The following is a 23296-nucleotide window of genomic DNA, read 5'->3' on the forward strand; positions in this document are numbered from 1 at the left end:
GGTGGTAGTCACCCAGCCCTTTCTCCACACCCCTGGGCTGCTATTCCTCTTCCCAATGCCTTCTCAAAGAGGGGTTGTTTCTGTGAGTGGATGGGAAAGAGGCAAATTATCTTCTTCATTATGTGAATTCTGCAGAAATCCTGGAATGAAAGGGCCCAACTAAAAGACAACCTAACTCTAGATTTTATTAAAAAAATTAATTACTATGCTGGGAATTTGGAAGGCTAAAAAGCCATCCATGTTGTAGCACTTGCTGGTTTTCTTTCTCCTAGTTTGTAACTGGAGCAGCGCACCTGATTGCTACGGTTGAAGAACCCAGTGTGCTTCAGGAAAATCTCTTCCGACACCCCCAGGTGGCAGCAACACCTAAGGTTACATAATCTTCATTGCAAGAGGTTAAAACGGATGAGTGTAATAACTGCTTTGCCTTGAATGTTCCAAAGAAGCCATGATCAATCTCCTACCTACCCAGAGACCCACTGGGATTTTCATTAAGGTTGGAAATACCCTCAAATAGCTATCTATTTCTTGCGAGAGACAATTCATATGTTCCAGGTCCTGGAAACACCTTTGTTCACAATCCTCATCAAAATGCTATTATATACCCCCTCATTTAATCTTAATTAAGAAGTGTGTGTGTGTGTGTGTGTGTGTGTGTGTGTGTGTGCTTATAATGGGATATTCTGTAGAAATGGTAAATCCAAATTAAATGGGAAGATGAGATGGGACGGCATTTTGATAAGGACAACTTTGTGTGGATTCTGCATGAAACATGCATTGATGAACAGCACCGAGGCGACAATGAACTCTGGAAGCATCCCTTGTTCAGCCAACCCAGGACTGAACCAAGACATTTTGCTGTCTGGAACAGGAAATGGTGCTTCCCCAGAGGCAGAAAATCCCACAAGCAACTCCCTCCCCCCCAGCAAATAAAAGAATTGCAATAATTATTTCACGATCAGTGTGCTGCCTTTCATGACCCCTACAATTAATGGCCCGCAACAGCCACCTCATCCTACCTCAGAGTGGTCCTGTTAGGCCTTTTATCTGGCCCCCAGAACTCTCCCCAGGCCACCCACCCACCACAGGGTACACCCTTCATTGGTCCTCCTTCATATCTAAGAGTTTTCGCTTTGCTGAAATGTGTCATTGAACTCTGACAATGCCTCGTGTTTGTCTGGATGGAGGACAGAGGGGTGTTTGAATGTGTGTACTAACTATCCTACTGAACGAAGGGAAAATGTACCTTTGTTGTTCCACCGGCTTTTGCCTCTGGTCCCTTCCATCCCTGAAAAGTGTCACCATTTCTTCCCCTGGAGAACCTAATCTCCTTCTGGAAACTCTTGGTCCTATGTCATAAGCAAACATCTGCTTAGAAAAACGTATAGCAGATGCCACATTTTTTGTATGCCAGAAAACAAACGTTTATTAAGAAGTCACCCGAGGATCTTCCGTGCATCCCGGAAAGCGTGAAAGCAGCAGGGAAGGGAGGAACCGTGCTACCAGAGCCACCTTGTAGGCAGAATGTGCCTAACTTTTAAAGCAAGGTTCCTAGAGGAGTTTTCTAAGCATAGGATAGGAGTACATAAATTCCCCTTCCCCTCTAGGTTCAGGTCCTCGTCTGTTCCATGTTGCCTATGGATTTGGTGCCCAGGCGCTGAGATTTCACATGCGGCAGATCTTAGTGTTGATCCGTGGGCCTGGTGGCCCTGGTGGGCAAGGGCCGCAAGGGGGCGGGCAAATTGGACCACGTGGGCCACAGGGAGGAGGGCCACAGGGAGGAGGGCCGCATGAGACAAACTTTGGCCCACAGGGGTTGACACATGAGGGAGCCAGGTTGGGCTCCACCACGGGCACACATGGCTTGCAGGTTGGTGGGCAGGCGGGGGCACAGACTGGCTCCGGCACACAAACTGGCCGGCAGACAGATGATCGAATGGCGGTTGTGCACTCTGGATCACAGGGGCGATTGGGCAGCCTGGAAAAGAAGAACACATCCATGGTTAGACAAGAAGAGTGTGTCTCTGGAGAAGGCTAGCTTCCCAACAATGTGAGATGGCGAGAGCAAGCGTTAAGGAGCTAAAGCAAAGGGTCTTGTATTCTTGGAGCTGTGGATGCTTTCACAGCAACATCCTGGTGTGAGTTAGTGTTATTCCCCGGAAGGGCCAGGAAGTGAGCTGTAACCTCAAGATGCAAACATGCCCATCCATTGATTTTAACTGGGCGTTTCCAAATAGCTGCTCTCAGGACCACAGCAAAGGTAAGTTGTTAAAACCGTGTTTATGGAAGACAATCTTACTCGGCTATGAGTGATCGCCAAAGAAGAAGAAGTTCCAGGTACAAGTTCCAGGATGTATGGTGCTTGTGGATCCACTCAACTTGTCTATCCTCTGCTGGGGGGGGGGGGATAGCTCAGTAGTGTTTACACTGATTAACAGAAGTCCTCTAGGATTTCTGACTGGGGTCTCTCTGAGGCCCACCTGGAAATGCCAGGTGTTGCAGCTGGGACTGCATTCATTGTTCCATCCACTTTTGTCTCTGGCATGTGGCCCTTGGAAGGTGGACCAGAAGGGAAGGTGGCCCTTGGGGTCAGAAGGCTCTCTCTGTCCCCACCCCACTTTATTGGATCACAGCTGAGTTGAGGTTAACATGCCTAAAGCCAAATCAATCCAGAAGAGGCCATTCTGGCATCGACTACTGCCCTCATCTTACGTACTTGCAGTCTTCTCCTTCCAACATGTTGCGGTAGGTGGCGATCTCACAGTCCAGGCGGGCTTTTTCGTCCAGGAGGGTCTTGTACTCGCAGTTCTGGCGCTCAATGTCACAGCGGATTTCGGCCAGCTGGGCCTCCACGTTGCTGATCAGGCACTGGAGCTGGGAAAGCTGGGTGCAGTAGCGGGATTCTGTTTCTTGCAAAGTGCCCTCCAGAGCCCCTTTCTGAGAAACGGAGAAGGCGGAGAGAGAGAGAGAGAGAGAGAGAGAGAAATTCATCAGGGCATGTTCTGCTCACACAGCAAAACGAACACAATGGTGCCATAATTCAAGGGCAGCCAACCCGATATCCTCCAAATATTGTTGGACTACAACTCCCATCATCCCTGGCCCTTGGCCTTGCTGGCTGGGGTAGATGGGAGTTGGAGTCCAGTAACATCTGGAGGGCACTGGCAGGGACTGGCAAAATGCTGATGAGTGTGCACGGGGGAGGGGGGAGGGAGTCTGGAGTCTGACTCGAGAGAGGGGGGCAGTGATTTGTGGGGACCTCTACCAGCCAGGATGCAAAAGTCAGAGGAAGGGGAAGCTTCAGAGCTGGAGGGTAGAGGAGAGGGTGGGCTGGAAGAAGAGAGGGGAAAGGCATGACAGACAGGAGTACGATTCACAAGATAGTGTGAACGTGCAAATAGTACTTTTGAAGGACGTACCCGACACTGAGCATTCTGGATTCCTACTCACCATGCTCTGCTGAGCCTGTAGGTCAATCTCCAGTGCTTGAACACAACGTCTTGTCTCAATGATTTCTGTCTGGCAGCACTGCAGCTGTTCTCCGCTGGAGAGCACCTCCCTGTTGAGCTCTTCCATCTGGTGAAAAAAGTCCAGAAATTAGACTGTCACGGGGGTTCTGCCATGAAAGATGGTCAGTGAGACACCTGATTGGGATGGAATTGGCCACTGAGGAGGAGGACCTACCTGTGTACAGTACCAGTCCTCAACTTCCCGGCGATTCTTTTCAAGATCAGCCTCATACTGGCACCGCATCTCGTCCAGAACCTTGTTGAGGTTGCAAGATGGGGCAGCATCTACTTCCACATTGATGCGGTCACCGAGCTGGGAGCGAAGGGCACAGGACTCCTGCAGGAGGGGACAAAGAGGGGAGAATATCTGGAGCCATTTATCTTCATTTGCATAACACTTATTCAAAGGGACTGCTGAATATAATTTGGTTGGCTCTTCGATGGTAGACTGGTATTGCAAACTGGTTCCCTGTTAGGGACTTGGACCCTGATGGAATTTTGATTTGGGGAGATTCAGTGGAAGGGGTGCACATATGGCCACAGTTTGGACTAGATAGAAATTTACTCTAGTGGTTGGTGACCCTTAGGGATTTTGCCCTTTACCCATTGTGTATTGGTTGGTTGCATAAGTTGTCCAAAACTCTGCATTTATTTATCCTGGAATGCCCTTATCTCTGTTGGTGGTCTAGATTGTGAAGACCAATCTCAAGGTGGACTAGGTGGATAGATGTCCCTGGTTTTTGATGTGAACTGGTCTAGACCAGGGGTAGCCAATGTGGTGCCTTCTGGATGTTGCTGGACTACAACTCTCATCATCCCTGCCCACTGGCCATGCTTACTGGGTCTGATGGGAGTTGTAGTCCAACAACATCCAGAGGACCTCATGTTGACTACCCGTGGACTAGAAGATGATCTCAGTGCACTTCCAGCTCCAAAGATCTATGCAACCATGGTTCAGCAGCTGTTCTGGCCTTGGTAGAAGAGATGTTTGGGGCATACCTCCTCGTGGTTTTTCTTCAGGCACATCATCTCCTCAGTCAAGGACTCGAGCTGAGCTTCCAGGTCAGCCCTGCATAGGGTGAGGTCATCCAGCACTCTCCGAAGGCCATTGATGTCAGCCTCATCCCTCTGACGCAGACTCAGCTCATAATCATACCTTCAGGGGGAGGAAAGACAGATTATTGCAGCATAGCTGAGAGGGCAGAATGTTAAACCTGGACCAAGGACTGCTGAGTACCAATCCAAGCTCCAGTGGGCAGCAGTTCTCGCTTTCTGCTGCTACTCTAAGCTCATCCAGAGCACAGCAAGCCACTGGGATTGCTTCTGCTTAGCAGTGCCTGTGTGGAGACAATCCCCACTGGAAATGGGACTTGCAGTAAACACCGAAAGCAAGTCCTATTTTCAGCAGGAATCTTTGCAACCCCAGCTTGGGACCAAGCCTTCAATGATTCTTCCTTTCCAGTCCCAACTTAAATTAAAGTCAATCTGTAAAGGAGAAAAAGAAGAATGATGAGCACACAAATGTGCTCTCGATTCCTCCTCTGAAGTTTGACACCTGGTGATTGATGGGTCAGCTGCCCTATCCAGCTGACAAAGGTAGCCCTTGGAGGGTGGGCCAGATCTGGATCCAGTTCCCCATCTCTGCTTTGAGTAGGTGCCACACATCTCAAGGAGACTTACCTCTAAGCAGACATGGATAACTGTCCTACGCTTTTGTATTCTCAGTGGCAGGGTGATCAACGAATGTGTGTCTGTGTGTCCATGCCTTTTCTGGTGCATGTTTATGGGGCATAGCTGTCAACTTTTCCCTTTTCTTGTGAGGAATCCTATTCAGAATAAGGGAATTTCCCTTTAAAAAAGGGAAACGTTGACAGCTATGTTATGGGGCTGCTAAAATGTGAGTGATTTTGTATGTGTCTTTTCTGAAATCAAGGAGTGTGATACTATATGTGCATTCTCCGTTTTTTTGTGGGGGATAGGACAGTTGGACAATTATTCTTAGGGCCTTAAACCTGTTGTAAACCAATGGATGATTTCAGGCTTATGTTGATATGTTCCTGGTCAGAGGACTTCCAAATGGAATTTTAATCTGAGTTCCACTGAACTTCCCCCTTTAATGTGGAAATTTGGCTTCTTAGCACTGCTAGATATCCCTTAGCAAAACAGTCCTTATTTTAGAACTGTCTTTGTAGAAGAGATATCAACAGTTCCCAATAATAATTTAGCTTGAAAGTGATGATCTGGCAACCCTTAGTACTATCAGCAGCCGCTGTTTTCAGCCTGGTCTCCCTACAAAACTGCTGTCAGTGAGCCTCTGTTTTCTTTCTGGGAATCATAGTAACACAAGCTGGTTTGAATGATACCATGGGGTGGTGGTGCGCTGGGGAGTATGACAACATACAGGATGAGAGTGGTTGGCTAGCTTTGATCTCCCCCCCCCCAAAAAAAAAATCTTACTTGGTGCAATAGTCATCAGAAGCCATTTTGAGATTGTCAATATCCAGGCAGAGTCTTGCATTGTCAGCCTTTGTACAGCAAATCTGGAAAGAAACCCCCCAGAGATATTTCATTTTAATCCAGCCAGATGGATTAGGTGGGAGCAGATGGAGAGCATCACAGAATGATAGCTCCTGCTAGATCAGGCCAAAGGCTCATTGAGCCCAGCATCCTGGAGCTGAAGTAACCAACCAGATATCTATAGAAAGCTCACAAGCAGAACTTGAATGCAACAATGCCCTCTCCACTTGTGGCTCCCAGCCACAGGCATTCAGAGCTCTCCTGCCTCCAACAACAGAGGGAGAACATAGCCATCATCATGGCTAGTTAGGCACTGAGAGCCTTCTTCTCCATGAATTTGTGCAATCCTGTTTTAAAGACACCCAGGTTGATGGGCATCACTACACCATGAGAACAAATTCCATATTGCATTGCGTGACTTTCTTTTGCCTTAAGGCAGGCATAGGCAAACTCGGACCTCCAGATGTTTTGAGATTACAATTCCCATCATCCCTGACCACTGGTCCTGCTAGCTAGGGATGATGGGAGTTGTAGTCCCAAAACATCTGGAGGGCTGAGTTTGCCTATGCCTGCCTTAAGGGCATAGGAGCAGACACCTGAAGGGGGCAAGAAATGAGTCTTCATTTCTCTTCATTTCCTTCCTTTCCTTTCCTGGGAAACGATATATAATGAATTGAAAAGGATGTTCAAAATAACGTTTGTAAAAACAACAACCCAGAAGCTTTTCTTTGGGGAGTTATAGGGACAGAACTACCTAAACTGTACAGAAACTTATTTATGTATGCAACTACAGTGGCAAGAATGTTACTTGCCCCAAAATGGAAAGAAGCAGAAGTCCCAGCAAAGGAAGAATTGATACAAAAACTTATGGAATATGCAGAAATGGCAAAACTTACCAGAAGAATAAGAAATCAAGATAACAAAGTATTTAGAAAAGAATGGAAATGGTTTATTGAATATTTACAGCCAAATTGTAAACAGATAAGAACATTGGCAGGATTATGGTAATAACCTGCAGTTTTATAAGCGTATATATTTAAAGTAGATGAGTAAACGAGCAAATTAAGTTAAAAGTGACTTCAGCTACCCCTTTAAAGCTTTCATCAAAGGGCAGATCTGAAGCAAGGCCAGAATGACTCTCACACTTTCCTTGTAATAAATACTAATACTAATACTAATACTAATAATATTGATTTATAGCCCACCCATCTGGCTGGGTTTCCCCAGCCACTCTGGGCGGCTCCCAACAGAATATTAAAAACACGATAAAACATCAGTCATTAAAAACTTCCCTAAACAGAGCTGCCTTCAGATGTCTTCTAAAAGTCAGATAGTTGTTTATTTCTTTGACATCTGACAGGAGGGCGTTCCACAGGGCGGGCGCCACTACCGAGAAGGCCCTCTGCCTGATTCCCTGTAGCTTCACTTTTTGCAGTGAGGGAACAGCCAGAAGGCCCTCAGAGCTGGACCTCAGTGTCCGGGCAGAATGATGGGGGTGGAGATACTCCTTCAGGTATACTGGGCTGAGGCCGTTTAGGGCTTTAAAGGTCAGCACCAACACTTTGAATTGCACTCAGAAACGTACTGGGAGCCAATTGAGGTCTTTCAGGACCGGTGTTATGTGGTCTCGGCAGCCGCTCCCAGCCACCAGTCTTACTGCCGCACTCTAAAACCACTCTAAAACCAAATTAATCCAGAAGACTCCATAAATAACCAAAGTTTCCATGGAACTGGATGATTGTTGAAGACACCCCCTCCACACACACACATGAGCCATTCCTTACCTGTTGCTGGAGCTCGTCAATGTTGCAGTAAAAAGGTTTGAAGTCGGTGCACACGTAAGCATTTTCGCACTCGTACCAGTCTCGGATCTTGCACTCCAGGTCAGCGTTCTCTTGTTCCAGGCAGCGCACCCTTTCCAGATAGTTCCCCAGGCGGCTGTTCAGGAACTCCATGGTTTCCTTCTCATTGCAGTTGAGGATCCCTTCGTTGTGGCCGACAGGGTAGCAGTTCAGAGGGCGGGCAGGAGGAGGGATGCAGGGTGGAGGGACACAAGAGGAGCCCATGCTAGGAGGTGGGAGGCGGGTAGATGGCATGTGGCCCCCACTTCGGCAGCTGTTGTGGAGAGACGAGGCCGTATGGCCTGGAGGGGGCAGGCAGACGCTGGATCGGCGAGGAGGAAGGCAAGGCCCGGGCCGGCAGTTGACTGAGGCAGCGCTGTTTGGGTGGCAGTTTGTCGTGACCCGGCAAGGGCCCCTGAGAGACCCGCAAGTGCGAGTGGCAGTGGTGGCAGCCATGGTTGAAAGGAAAAGCTAGATGGAGGAAATGAGCGAAGAGACCCACAAAACCCAAGTCTGACAGATGATCTCCTTCCTAGAGCTTTTTTATACCATGAGCACTGGGGTGTTAGCTCCTTTACGAGGCTTTCTCCTCATTAATACTTGTGGCGATTCCTGCCCGGCTTCTCATTAGCCTGCTCGTTACTTGCTTGAAAGGCATTTCTTGGCTTATAAATTTGCCCTTCCGCCTCACACTTCACTTGCAGAGTCAGGACTCTGCTTGATGGCTGAGTCCCTGGAATGACAGTTTTTATGGGATGCCATCAAAGCGGTCTGTCAGCATCAAACACCAACCTTCAGTCCCTGGGCGTTGGTCATTTGAGCAGAATTATGGGCTTGGTGTTTCGCAGTGGGATTGCCCCTTTCCCTCCTTCTGCCCTACTTTGACCAACCAAAAAGCCAAGTCAGGATCTCTGGTAGACAGCAGTCATGAACCTGAGGCCTTCTGGAAATTCTACTCCAGATATCTCCTGCTCTGCCCTCATAACTGGTGAAAGGACACCCAGGTAGCACCTTCTGCCAGATGTGCACAGTCTTTACAGCAGAAGAGACTTCTGGATCCTATACGGAGTCCGCCAGCCTTAGCTGCTCTCCTAGTCTGCTTCCTGCCTTATTGAACAGGATGTTCAGCCATGGAACAGATCTGCCGGGAATGCAGTAATTGCATCCCACACTGCGGATCGTGCATTCAGCAAGGGGTTGACATGGAGGACCTCCAAGGTCTCTTTTGGCTCTCTGTATCTGTGATTTGAGACGCCTGCTTCTTGGGAGAAAAACAATGACAAACCTAGACAGCATCTTAAAAAGCAGAAACATCACCTTGCCAACAAAGGTCTGTATAGTAAAAGCTATGGTTTTCCCAGTAGTGATGTATGGAAGTGAGAGCTGGACCATAAAGAAGGCTGATCGCCGAAGAATTGATGCTTTTGAATTATGGTGCTGGAGGAGACTCTTGAGAGTCCCATGGACTGCAAGAAGATCAAACCTCTCCATTCATAAGGAAATCAGCCATGAGTGCTCACTGGAAGGACAGATCCTGAAGCTGAGGCTCCAATACTTTGGCCATCTCATGAGAAGAGAAGACTCCCTGGAAAAGACCCTGATGTTGGGAAAGATGGAGGGCACAAGGAGAAGGGGACGACAGAGGACGAGATGGTTGGACAGTGTTCTCGAAGCTACAAACATGAGTCTGACCAAACTGCGGGAGGCAGTGGAAGACAGGAGTGCCTGGCGTGCTCTGGTCCATGGGGTCACGAAGAGTCTGACACGACTAAACGACTAAACAACAGCAACAATAACCAGATCACACATTTAACAGGTTTAACTGGCACTTCACCACTTCCAGCTGCAAATGTTGTGGAAGATTTGCATGTTTAAGAGTTGCCTCTAAACAACAACAACAACATCTGTGATTTGACTTTTCTCTGGGTCAGAATGCATGGTTTGTAGACAACAGCAGGACGATCTGTTGTGGTGAGAAGACTGCAATTGAAGCCAACATTTTACATGCAACTCTGACCACTTTCCCCTGAATATTGGAAGTACTTTGCATTCCATTAAGTACATAATGCAAATGAATGAACTAATGAAATAAAAAAAGCCTTTTAAGTGCAGATTGCTCTCCCAGTCTGTATAGGTACTGGATTTGAAAGTTAGTTTTTTAGGTTTTTCTCCAGTTTATATATATATATATGCATTTTTTGTGTGCTTTTACATATGACATTGTTTGTTATTCTTGATGTTTTTGCTGTAAAATCACTTTTAGATATTTTATGGGGAGCAATTCATCAATGGAATCAAATGAATACTTAAATAAATATTCTTTTGCTTATTAATTTCTCTACACTGTTATTCAGGAAGAAGAAAAACAGCAACAGGCTGTGGACCAGGTAGGCTGTTTCCTCCAGTTTTGCTTCAGGGGAATTATTCTCTGCTTGTAAAAATCAAGCTTTGGCCTTTTTTTCATCTGCTCTTTCCTGCTTTAAGGGGACCCTAGTCTTGCTCACAATGTATTTATTGACCCTGCCAACATCCCCCTCAAAACTTCTTAGTGCAAACTCAGTGAGGGTGCTTCCAGACTGTCACTATTTTGTGGTTGGGATTCAGCAGCCAAGGGCAAATCCATATTGCGCGATTGAAGCAGATTGGGCATTCTTATAAAAGAAATCAAACTTTTTACAGTAAGGAAAGTGATGGATTTATGTAGGATAACAATTGCATGTTGCAGCATCGTACAGCTTCAGAACAAACACTTAGTAAACAATTGATATTGTATAATCTCCCTGCAAACTTTGTGCCAACGAATCAGGGTGAATGCTCAGCATCTGGAAGTGACACAAGTCTCTAATTAAAGATCTCTAGGTAGTTCGCAAGCAGAAGTGTGGAAAGGGGCAATTACAGTATGACAGTAAAGTAAAATGTGGGGTGAGAAACATCAAAGTAAAATCTTGCTGAACTATTTTTTTTTTACTATTGAGTCAAGATTCCAAGAGATCAAGCAAGACGGAGTATTAGCAGAATGGAGACCAAGAGCTCAGTTTGCAGATATAATTCTATCCAACTACAGGGTTACATACGCTTCAGGTTACAGACTCCGCTAACCCAGAAATAGTGCTTCAGGTTAAGAACTTTGCTTCAGGATGAGAACAGAAATCATGCTCCGGCGGCGCAGCGGCAGCAGGAGGCCCCATTAGCTAAAGTGGTGCTTCAGGTTAAGAACAGTTTGAGGTTAAGAACGGACCTCCGGAATGAATTAAGTACTTAACCCGAGGTACCACTGTATAACAAAAGAGAAATTCTATGCATAAGGTGTGTATTTTCACTCCCATTTCCTGCTAGAATAGCCAATGTATGACTCAGAATGACAGACATTCTGCTGGAGAAGAAATTTGGCTGGATCTACACACAGGAAAAAACACACGCTATAAATAAGTCATAAATTAAATCATTATAACAAAAAACCACTATGTAAAATTGCATAGACAAAGGTTTTTTTGCTCTACAGCACCATCAGGTGCCGCATATTTACAATGGAGTTACAACAGCGGTTCTCAACCTGTGGGTCCCCAGATGTTGTTGGACTACAACTCCCATCATCCCTGACCACTGGTCATGCTGGCTAGGAATGATGGGAGTTGTAGTCCAACAACATCTGGGGACCCACAGGTTGAGAACCACTGAGTTACAACAATATAACTGACTGAGTGTAGCTGAGTCCTTTGTGCCCAGAAATTGCAGCACATAATTTTTAAATGCAGAGGGCTGTCAGAGCTTAACTCTCATCAAAAGCCACATGCACTGAACTGATATTCCCCATGCCTACCCCACATATCTGTACAGGCTAGTTAAATTTATTTAATGGTAAGGAAAAGAAACGTGGGCACATGTTGTGATGCATTCCCCCATTAATTAATGCTTCACATACCACAGATCTGGAAGTAGGGGGTGCACAAGACATAAGCCAGAGCGGGGATGATACATGGAAACGTTAAAAATAGCAATTGTTCAGTACAGCACTGGTGAAAACAGCAGGGGATTGAGGTTGGTGTGTGCATTGGCTTCCTGTATTGGTTGTCATCTGTGAGTCAGGAAGACGGGCTCTACTCAAACAGGGATCCTTCCTGACATTTCTACCACCAGCTGCTGTAGAAAACTGCCTTGGTGTGTTAAAACTTGATCCAGGCTAAGTTAGACCACATTCACATCATACATTTAAAACACAGCGATACCACTTTAAAGAGCCATGGCTTTTCTCAAAGGATTCTGGGAGCTGTAGTTTGTTAAACTGCATTCAGAGTTGTTAGGAGGCCCCCCGTTCCTCTCACAGAACCCTTACAATTTGCAGAGTTTCCTGGGATGAGGGACTGGTTGTTAAACCACTCTTGGTACTGTTGCTCCTCCTAGCCACTCTTAGCACCCTTAACAAACTACAGATCCCAGAATTCTTTGGGGGAAGTCATGACTGTTCAAAGTGGTATAATGATGTTTTAAAAGTACGGTGTTAATGTGGCCTTAGTTGCATTTATGAATCAGCAGGAGTGAAGTTGTGACTATCTGGTCCCATTAACTTACCGCGCAAGTCTGTTCAGGTCTACTCAAAAGTAAATCCCATTACATTTAAATTGAGATAGTACCAATCTGTCAATTTTGGTTTCTCTCAGTTTCCAAGGTTTCCCCAGTCTTAAATTTCTACCTCAGTTTGCAATTTAAAAGCAAAACAAAAGCTCCACAACACATTTTCTCAGAATGGATATGTTTGTACACATTTCTGCAAAGTGATTTCCCTTAAAATAACACATTTTGCATCCCATTTTCAACAATATGTGCATTTTTATGGACACTACCCCAGTATATATGCACCGAGGCTGAGTGGACTTTATTTAAAATTATTTCTGGACTGGACCAGGAGTGCTGTTGGTGCAGTGAAAAAAGAATGAATGGCTGCCGGACAGATCTGGTAAAGAGGCTCAAATTGAGACAAGATCTTGTTTTTAAATGTGTGCCAAGGAAGAACTCCAGAGCAGAATTTTAATGGCGGAGACTGGACATGCACTCTGTGAGTTATTTATGCCATAGCTCATACACTAGTCGGTAAACAGCGGAAGGAATGGAATGCAACCTTGTACCATCCAGATAAACACTGCAAAGAACTGAACAATGGAATATATTAATTAACTCTAACAGCACACCAGGTCTGGAACAACAAGTTATATGAAGGACTACACACGTGAAACAGATTACTTATTTATAAGATGTAACGGAGCTGCTGTTTGTAAGCTGAAAAAAGTGGCCAGTTGGAAGAATGTTTAACGGCTAGTGAAGGTTGTCAGCTGAACTCTAAATAAGAAATGATGCAGCAATGTGAGGAAATGAAGATGAGCGTATGTTCGGAACAGGAGTGGGAAACTTGATTTTAAGAAATTGCATTAAATTAAATTAATTGGGTTTGATTTGTAATAATTTGGAAAATTAATAAAAAATAATATGGGAAAGGAATGTCTTTCACAGCCTTCCCTTTGGTTTCATCTGTACATTTATAGACTGGGAAATTGCTGGACAGCATTTTGCATATAGACAATGTGTTCTTGCATTAGTACTTGGAATTTCATGGATACCAATGTTAACAGAAGTAGTTCATCGTTTGGGGGCTACAGGGAACCAGGCAGAGGGCCGTCTCGGTAGTGGCCCCTGCCCTGTGGAACGCCCTCCCACCAGATGTCAAAGAAATAAACAACTATCTGACATTTAGAAGACAACTGAATGCAGCCCTGTTTAGGGAAGTTTTTAATGTCTGACATTTTAATGTATTTTTAATCTTTTGTTGGAAGCCTCCCAGAGTGGCTGGGGAAACCCAGACAGATGAGCGGGGTACAAATATTATTATTGTTATTTTGTTTGGAGCTTGAATGTCCCTAGTTAGTGGAAGTATATCAGTGAGCATCACATTCCAATGGATGAGAGCAACTCAGGATTGTTAAATTCATTTATTTTAGTGTAGCGGAAGATGTAGGACTATGCCTGAGCAAGATTTATTTTAGGGGAAGAGCCTGAAGAACTGCTTCAGATGGAGGTGGCAAGAGGTGAAGTACTGGGGCTTCTTGGCAAAATAAAAGTAACAAGTCATCAGGCATCCATTTGAGAATTTCCAGCCATGGTACTATGATAGTCTCAGATAGGCATTTCATTTCTCTTCTAGCCTATACAGTGGTACTCGGGTTACAGACGCTTCAGGTTACAGACACTTCAGGTTACAGACCTTGCTAACCCAGAAATAGTACCTCGGGTTAAGAACTTTACCTCAGGATGAGAACAGAAAGCGTGTGGTGGTGGCACGGCGGCAGCGGGAGGCCCCATTAGCTAAAGTGGTACCTCAGGTTAAGAACAGTTTCAGGTTAAGAACGGACCTCCAGAACGAATTAAGTTCTTAACCCAAGGTACCACTGTACCTACAAGGCCAGAAAGAGAATGTCATGCCCCTTGCCTCAGGGGCCCAGTACTGGCCTGGGGAAGACTCTGGTTCAGATGATAGATAGGCATGATCAAGATCGCACTGTTAAGCCTTTGTCCTTGATGCTATAACTGCCACGCATCCTTTTGTCAGATACAGTCAAATAATCAACACCAGTAGCTTCTAAGCAAGAAATGATAGAGGCTAGCACAAATGAAAGACAACGTAAGCCAACATTTCTCCATGCGATAGGAGGAAGACAAACAAAGGTTTATTGAAAATGCTGATATTTCAGCCCAGTGGCTGAATCACTGTTGAAGTGAAGCGACTCTTTGATTTGAAAAGTTAACATAGGCACCAAAGTACTGAGGCACGGTCAAGAAAGCAGAATATTAGCCCTGAAAATATGTGCAGTGGCATGACAGAATGAAGATTTCTCCCTTCTGACTGGACGGATTGGCTTCGTTTTTGATGTATTGTTGCCTTAGAGGGTGAGGTGCTGGACTTGTTCCCGAGACGATATGATCTTCCCATCTTTAATCTCCTCTGTGATGGTGCGAATCTTTTTGGTGATCTGGGGGACCGGAGCACAGACTGGAGGGGGACATTCTGGCACACACGGAGCCCTAGGGAACCTGAGGTTGCGAAGAGATTAGGGGTGAAAATGGGAAGGCGAAATTTGGCACAACATGCTTAATCCCGTCAAGCTGCCCTTTGTCCTCCCACTCCTGAAATTTCCCCCCATCTTTTCCCAAATAGGAGCAATGGTGGTACCCCTTAATTTCTGAGTCCACACACAGAATAAACAGGAAGACACTGCTTCCTGTTGCTGCTGTGTTAACTAAGGTCACAACTTTATTGAGTAGAGGAGATCTGCATGCAATTCTGTCAGACTACAATTTGCATTCCGGGTCTTGTTGGACTACAACTCCCATGAACCATCTTGCCTGGGTCTTGGAATCCAATTACATTTCTAGGGCTCACATAATGCTTTAAGTCCCAGGCATTGATGAAGGCAAAATGGCAGCCAGGATGCCAGCAGCATTGCTGTCACCACCACTTGCAACAATGGCAATAACAACAAAGAAAAGAGGCTGTGCTATTGCTGCAGGTAATGGCTACCCCCACCTTAAAAAAAAAAAAGTTGCCAAATTTCTCCAGGAGGCATTGGGTGGGTAGGTGTGTGGAAAGTGGCCACCATGAAAATGGTGGACAATATATGGAGAACATTCTGGAAAGTGGTCTTCTTTTTCTGAGGTTGTAAGAAAAAAACCAACAACCCAAGAAGTCCTGAGAAATTAGAATGCCTCAGATCTTTTTCCCAAGTGGGAACCCCACATTCACTTTGAAAAGACGCTTTAGTTGACATCTTCAGGTGGCAATTTTGATTGATGGTCCAGTGCCCAGGGCCTTCTGGAGGTTCCCTCACTGCGAGAAGCCAAGTTACAGGGAACCAGGCAGAGGGCCTTCTCGGTAGTGGCATCCGCCCTGTGGAACACCCTCCCACCAGATGTCAAAGAGAACAACAACTACCAGACTTTTAGAAGACATCCGAAGGCAGCCCTGTTTGGGGAAGCTTTTAATGTTTGATGCATTACTTAGTATTTTAATATTTTGTTGGAAGCCGCCCAGAGTTGCTGGGGAAGCCCAGCCAGATGGGTGGGGTATAAATTGTTGTTGTTGTTGTTGTTGTTGTTGTTGTTGTTAAACACAAAGGCCCAGTATTGTAACCCTGTGGCTGGGCTGTACCATTTCAGACTGCAGGCACGGCCCTACAGAACTAAATGGAATGCTTCTCAATACAAATCACATAGCTGCCCAGAGTGGCTGGGGCAACCCAGTCAGATGGGATGGGTACAAACGATATTATTATTATTATTATTATTATTATTATTATTATTATTATTATTGGTAGTTTTCTATTTGTAGGAAACTTGTTATTTGTTTGTTGGAACAGTCCATCCTGCCACCTGAAATTGTACAGTCCACACACAGATTTACCACCTCAGAGAGAACTTCATAACTTTTAGACCTCACTTTGTCTAATGCTTGATAATAACTAACAAACTAACTAATTAACTAGCTAGCTAACTTATTTATTTATTTATTTATACATACATACATCACCCATCTGGCTGAATTGCCCCAGACGCTCTGGGCAGCTTCCAACACACATAAAAACATAATAAAACATCAAACATTAATAATAACAATATGATCCAATGCAAAAAAGACACAATAACTTTACAATAAGCTACTTATATCAAAATAAAGCAATACTCAATAATTCATTAGAATCTAATAAAAGGTAAAGGTACCCCTGCCCGTACGGGCCAGTCTTGACAGACTCTAGGGTTGTGCGCCCATCTCACTCTATAGGCCGGGGGCCAGCGCTGTCCGAAGACACTTCCGGGTCACGTGGCCAGCGTGACATCGCTGCTCTGGCGAGCCAGAGCCACACACTGAAACGCCGTTTACCTTCCCGCTAGAAAGCGGTCCCTATTTATCTACTTGCACCCGGGGGTGCTTTCGAACTGCTAGGTTGGCAGGCGCTGGGACCGAGCAACGGGAGCGCACCCCGCCGCTGGGATTCGAACCGCCGACCTTTCGATCGGCAAGTCCTAGGTGCTGAGGCTTTAACCCACAGCGCCACCCGCATCCCCTAGAATCTAATAGTAAACAGTAAAAAGAACAACAAGCCTAAGATGGAGTTGTACAAACGCAATGCCCGTTTGAGTTATACATACTTGCAATCTTCTCCTTCCAGCAGACGTCGGTATGTTGTGATCTCTGATTCCAGGCGTGTCTTGACATCCAGGAGAATCTTGTACTCGTGGCTTTGGCGCTCCATGTCGCACCGGAGGTCTCCTAGCTGACCTTCTATGTTGCTGATCAGGCACTGGAGCTGGGCCAGCTGGGTGCTATAGCGGGCCTCCGTTTCTTGCAGGGTGCACTCGAGAGCATTTTTCTGAGAGGGGAATAAGAGAGATAATTTTGGATGGAGAGCAGGAGGATTTCTCTTCTTTATGCACAGTCAACTGATCTCATGTTTCTAGGCCTCCCCAGGTAATAAGTTTCAAAGAATCATAGGCTTTGAAGAGGCTACGATCCAGTAATGGAAGAAATAAACAAAATGAATATATCCTCTCCGACCTTCCTCAACATTCCCACAAAATTCATGTCAGGTTATTTTTCAAGAAAACTATTCATGTAGACAAGGCATGGAATGTTGCTCCTGCAGGTAGCAGACGGTCATCTGGACTGCACAAGGCAAGATCCTCTCACACACACCCCACCCCCCAAATATTATCCTCTTGACACACCATGTTATGTTGGGCATCCAGGTCAATCTCAAGGGCTTGGACAGTGTGCCTCAGCTCAATGATCTCTGACTGGCAGGTCTGCAGCTCTTCACCACTGGAGATCACCTGCTGGTTCAGCTCCTCCATCTAAAACAAGCAGGAAGGTAAAAAGAAGAAGTCAGAGAGGGCATGCACCTCCATTTTAAGGTCAACCACTTGTCCTACATTACCACTTAGAGACAACTTCTCAGGATACCCACCTTAGAAGTGAACCAAGTCTCAACGTCTCTGCGGTTTTTTTCAGCCAGGCTCTCATACTGACTCCGTATCTCATCCAGGATTTTGTTCAGGTCGCACGACGGGGCAGCATCCACCTCCACATTAACTCTGGCCCCAAGCTTTGAGCGCAGTCCGTTTGCTTCCTGGAGGATGAGAAGGCCCATGTTGCATAATGCACATTTCTGGGTGGTCATTGTTTGATGTGGACCTCTATAGCAAGGAGTGAGTAAGGGACACTGTACCTCCACAGAGGGTTTGATTTAAAGCAGCACATGAGAGAGGCTAACTCCTCTTTACGCATGCTGTTTTTCTTCTGCTACAGCACCTGCCACACTACGTTCCTCTATCCATTCTAGCTAACATGCAGCTGGGAATCCTGATTTGTGTTGGGTGGAAGGAGAAGCTGTAGACACCTGGAAGTGTTCAGTACCCCCAGCCAATGGCCTCTCCTCCTCCTCCCATTGCCTACTAAAGGAATTGTGATCAGAGTACCCAGACCCATGTTTTCCACAAGCAGGGTGGCCTGGTGAAAAAGAGGATCTCCTGCCCCATTAATGATGGGGTAGAAGAGGGAATTTCAGCAGGTGTAGTTCGTTGGACTCTGGAAAATCAGAAGAGGAAAAACTCAGGGAGAGTTCCATAAACATGGAGCAGGTGAGGGCAGCTTAATCTCTCAATGAAGCCCTCAATGCTTCATTTTTGGTCATCTGCTGTTATTATAGAGATATTATCAGCTGATCCTCAGCAACAGGGGTAGCCAATTTGTTGCCCTCCAGATATTTTGGGTTGTTGCTCCCATGATCCCTGACTATTGGCTAAACTGGATGGGATTTGTAGTACAAGAACACCCATGTTGCCATGTTGGCCACCCTTCTCAATACCATGATGGCACACCTATGAAAGGAGACCCTCTTTTGCATGTGGGATGCGACTGTGTCTACAACAACACAAGGTGGCATTTTGTCACCTTTTCCCCAGCGAAAGTTTGCTACTACCTCCTCATGGTTCTTCCTGAGACAAATGAGTTCCTCCTTAAGGGATTCAAGCTGAGCTTCCAGGTCTGACCGGCATAAAGTCAATTCATCCAGGATTCGGCGCAGCCCATTGATGTCAGCCTCAACACTCTGGCGAAGAGCCAGCTCTGTCTCGTACCTTTGGAACAGTAAATGTTAAAAACAACAAGCACAAGGTTCTTTTCTATTTCGGCATGGAAAAGAAGAAGCAAGGAGTTGTCATTTGTGGGGAAGGTATGAGGGGCCTTTCCCAGGTTTATAATTTATTTATTTTGTTTGACTCAAGCATAGACCACATTTTAAAAAATGAAATTGCAGGAGAAGATGTGGGCTTTCTATTATTTTCAATCACAAGAGTCTTCTATAGTTCCAATATTTAATATTTGTACATTTACCTATTTATATTTTGGTGGAATTGCTGCAAATGAGTTATGATTACTTAGTATGCTTTTACTTTATTGGGATTTTTTTCTACAGCTTTTAAGCTTTTATATTAACTTTGTAAATGCATAAGTTATATTCCTATTAGGAAGCAGTATAATAGGGAGATATTTCATTAAACTGTAACATCCACAATGCAGTAAGGCTGGTATTAAAACACCAGAGGCCCAAGAAAATTTGAAGTCACCTCTCTGCTGCAAGTTCTTGCTCTGAATAAGATGAACTTACTTGGTCCTGAAGTCGTCAGCAGCTAGGCGAGCATTGTCAATTTCCAAGACCAGCCTGGCATTGTCCGTCTTGGCGCACAAGATCTGGAGAACAAATTGCGGAGCTGTGAAATGTTTTTAAAGTTGCGAAGAAAGCAGGGGGCTACAAAGTTAGGGGGAGAAAATCAGAGTGACTTCTCCAGAAGGGCTGGGGCTGGAACATTATTAAAACTAGCAATAGACAAGTGGAGTTCTTACGAATGCTGTTTTTTAAAAAAACTACCAACCCCTCCCCACACCCCAGATTTGGCCAACCAAAATGAACAGGTGGCTGGGGCAGGTTATAATGTTTGAGGTTTTTTAGCTTAGAGAAACAGTAAGGTGGGAGCATGAGAGAGGTGCGTAACATGGCATAAAGGATGTGGATAGGATGATGCTTTCCTCAGCATCTTATAATCCTAGAGCTCCAGGCCATTCAATGGATGGTGTAAGAAACAGAGCAGACAAAACAAAGGACCTTTTCCTGCACAGACAGAACATAGCTGAACCAAGCAACTTGCTACCACAAGATGTAAGAATGGGGGTGCCAATTTGGATGGCTTTAAAAGGGGATTAGGGACGTGGGTGGCGCTGTGGGTTAGGCCACAGAGCCTGGGACTTGCCGATCAGAAGGTCGGCTGTCCGAATCCCCGCAACAGGGTGAGCTCCCGTGGCTTGGTCCCTGCTCCTGTCAACCTAGCAGTTTGAAAGCACGTCAAAGTGCAAGTTTCCGTGCGCTGCTCTGGTTCACCAGAAGCGGCTTAGTCATGCTGGCCACATGACCCGGAAGCTGTACGCCGGCTCCCTCGGCCTGTAAAGCAAGATGAGCACAGCTACCCCAGAGTCGGCCACGACTGGGCCTAATGGTCAGGGGTCCCTTTACCTAAAAGGGGATTAGACAACATTGTGGAGAATACGGCTGTCCATAGTTAATACAGGTGGTGCAATGGGTCAGTGCATCTGGCTGCTAACCAAAAGGTTAGTGGTTCGAGCCCGCCCAGGGATGGCTGTGGGCAGGATTCCAGCACTGCATGCAAAATATTCACAACAACCGTTACCTGGTGCTGGAGCTCCTCAATGATCTTGTAATACGATTGAAAGTCGATGCAGACGTAGGGGACTTGACATTCATACCACTCCCGGATCTTGCATTCCAGGTTGGCGTTTTCCTGCTCCAGGCAGCGCACTCTCTCCAGGTAACTGGCCAGGCGGTCGTTCAAGCACTGCATCAGCTCCTTTTCATTGCAATTCAGGATCCCTTCATCGTGCCAGCCGTAGCTTCCAAGAAACCCAGGGCCAGGTGAGCAAATGCTCCCAGCTCCCAGCTTCATGGAAGAGGTGGAGATGCTCCTGCTGCCAAAGGCCAGGCTTGGTGCTCTGCATGAGCCAGTGGAATGGACGGAAGACATCCGAGTTAGACCCCCACCCTTGACAGACCCAGAAGAGATGGTCTGAGCATAGTACTTGGAAGCCATGGCACCAGCTGGGAAGCCAAAACCTGGGTCACTTGAGCAGATCTGCACAGCTTAGATAGCCTCAAATTTGCAAGGAAGTGAAGCTGTCATTCCCCACTAGTGGGTTTTTATACTCCACATCTTGGGTGTTGCCAAGCCGGTTTCTCTTGGGAAAGTTTGTGCCAGCTTTCCTCTCTGCATCTCACAGCCTGTGGTTTAACTGCCCATCAGGAGGCATCTTCCCCATAAAAAAAATCCAAACGGCTTAGATAAGTCAGGACTCATCATTAGCAATTCCTCACCATTTACAGTGTTCATTTTATAGCATCATCAAAGAGAACTTTCATCACCATTAAGCAGCAGTCGTCGTTAATGGAGCGTGGGGATCCCAAGTAGCAACTGTTGCGAGAGAAGTTACACTTTTGGGTGTCTTTCTGGATTCTTACAACAGCTCAGTTGTAAGCATGTCTACTAAAAATAATAAAAAAATGTCCCATTCAACTCAGTGACTTACTTCCTAATGAATGCAGCCTGAAAAATTAGCGATTCTCCCAACAGCTGCTTCCTGCAATAAGACCACAACATGTAACTTTCTATCAACCCTGCCCTCCCATGTTCATAGAATGATGTGGACTGGTATTGTGGAGGTATGGCAACATGGAAACACTCATTGTTGAGAAGTGATCCACAATGGGCCATCACAATGATCCACAATGGATCACAACAGGAACATCTACTTCTGATGTAAGACATTCAGAGATTCAACAATTAAACGGTGTGCAACGTTTAAAAATAAATGAAATAAACTGATACTGAAGACTTGTGAACTTGCCTTCTTTAAGACCAGGCATAGGCAAACTCCAGCCTTCCAGTTGTTTGGGACTACAATTCTCATCATCCCTGACCACTGGTCCTGTTAGCTAGGGATGATGGGAATTGTAGTTCCAAACATCTGGAGGGCTGAAGTTTGCCTATGCCTGTTTAAGACCATGAGAAAACAAGAAGAACCCCATTGGATCAGCCAAAGGACCATCTTGTCCACATCCTGTTCTCATAATGGTCAACCAGATGCTTATGCAAGACCTAGGTGCAACAACATTCTCCCCACCTGTGATTCACAGCAACCAGCATTCAGAGGCATACACCCTCCAACAGTGAAGGGAGAACATAGCCATCATGACTAGTAGCCATTGCTAACTTTGTCCTCCATGGTTTTGTCTAATCCAAGATGGTGGCCCTCATTCTGTTTTTCAGGAGCAAATCCCACAGTTTAACTGCGCTGGGTGGAGAAGCATTTTCTTTGAGTCTACCCTGAATCTTCCAACATTCAGCTTCAGTGTATGTCTCCAAGTTCTGGGAGAAAAAAAGTCTGTCTATCCAATTTCTCCACACTACACACAATCTTATGCACTACTTGACTTTATCTACACTAAAAAAGCCCTGAATCTTGTAATCTTTCATTCAATTTGTCTCACATTTAAGGGTGAATCTGCCTAATCCAGGGGTCAGCAACCTTTTCCAGCCATGGGCCGGTCCACCGTCCCTCAGACCATGTGGTGGGCTGGACTATATTTTGAGGGGGGGGGAATGAATGAATTCCTATGCCCCACAAATAATCCAGAGATGCATTTTAAATAAAAGGACACATTCTACTCATGTAAAAACACGCTGCTTCCCGAACCGTCCGCTGGCTGGATTGAGAATGCGATTGGGCTGCACCCAGCCCTCAGGCCTTAGGTTGTCTACCCCTGTACCCCTGGCCTAATCCATGCCTTCCAGAACAAGATGCAAACCAAAATGCAAGCATCCTTTGATATCTGCACTTCACCGAATTTTGCAATGCCACATAATATGTACAAAAATGCACACACTACTGCACAAGTGTGCACATACAAAGTTGCAAAGATACATTATTTTAGGGGAAACTGCTTTGCAACAAGGTGTATGTTGAGGAAAGTTGCATACAAAAATGTGTATATTATGAGAAATTCACACTATAACGTGGATGAATTTTCATTAGGATTCTTTTCATAAAATTTCAAACTGATGAGGAAATGTGGAGAACAGAGCTTAAGATTGGAAAAATCAGCAATGAAGAGAAACCAAACTGGACATCTTTGCCCATCCCTACTTGCAAGTCTAATAAATACAAAAAGGGTGTGGGAAAAGGCAGACAATTGATGCTGGCAAAACTGGCCTTTGTAGAAACGTTTTATATGCTTCTCCTGTTAAAGATTTCAGAAGTGTCTT

At 45.6% G+C, this 23296-nt stretch overlaps 2 protein-coding genes across 2 annotated transcripts; both read right to left on the reverse strand.

Annotated features, from left to right (window-relative positions):
- Nucleotides 1-1630: 1630 nt before the first annotated feature.
- LOC114582628 (keratin, type I cuticular Ha4-like) lies at nucleotides 1631-8323 on the reverse strand. Its single transcript, XM_028703798.2, has 7 exons — nucleotides 7811-8323; nucleotides 5967-6049; nucleotides 4509-4665; nucleotides 3685-3846; nucleotides 3451-3576; nucleotides 2717-2937; nucleotides 1631-1978 (listed from the first exon to the last, which is right to left on the reverse strand). The coding sequence occupies exons 1-7, from the start codon at nucleotides 8321-8323 to the stop codon at nucleotides 1666-1668; spliced, it is 1575 nt and encodes a 524-aa protein (XP_028559631.2). The 3' UTR covers nucleotides 1631-1665.
- Nucleotides 8324-14696: 6373 nt separating this feature from the next.
- LOC114582553 (keratin, type I cuticular Ha6-like) lies at nucleotides 14697-21067 on the reverse strand. The gene is made up of 7 exons (XM_028703650.2): nucleotides 20651-21067; nucleotides 19576-19658; nucleotides 18889-19045; nucleotides 17875-18036; nucleotides 17636-17761; nucleotides 17060-17280; nucleotides 14697-14947 (listed from the first exon to the last, which is right to left on the reverse strand). Exons 1-7 carry the CDS (start codon nucleotides 21065-21067, stop codon nucleotides 14797-14799), a joined length of 1317 nt encoding a protein of 438 aa, XP_028559483.2. The 3' UTR covers nucleotides 14697-14796.
- Nucleotides 21068-23296: the final 2229 nt, after the last annotated feature.

Source organism: Podarcis muralis, chromosome 13, assembly GCF_964188315.1.
Source record: "Podarcis muralis chromosome 13, rPodMur119.hap1.1, whole genome shotgun sequence".
In the NCBI taxonomy this organism is placed as follows: domain Eukaryota; kingdom Metazoa; phylum Chordata; class Lepidosauria; order Squamata; family Lacertidae; genus Podarcis; species Podarcis muralis.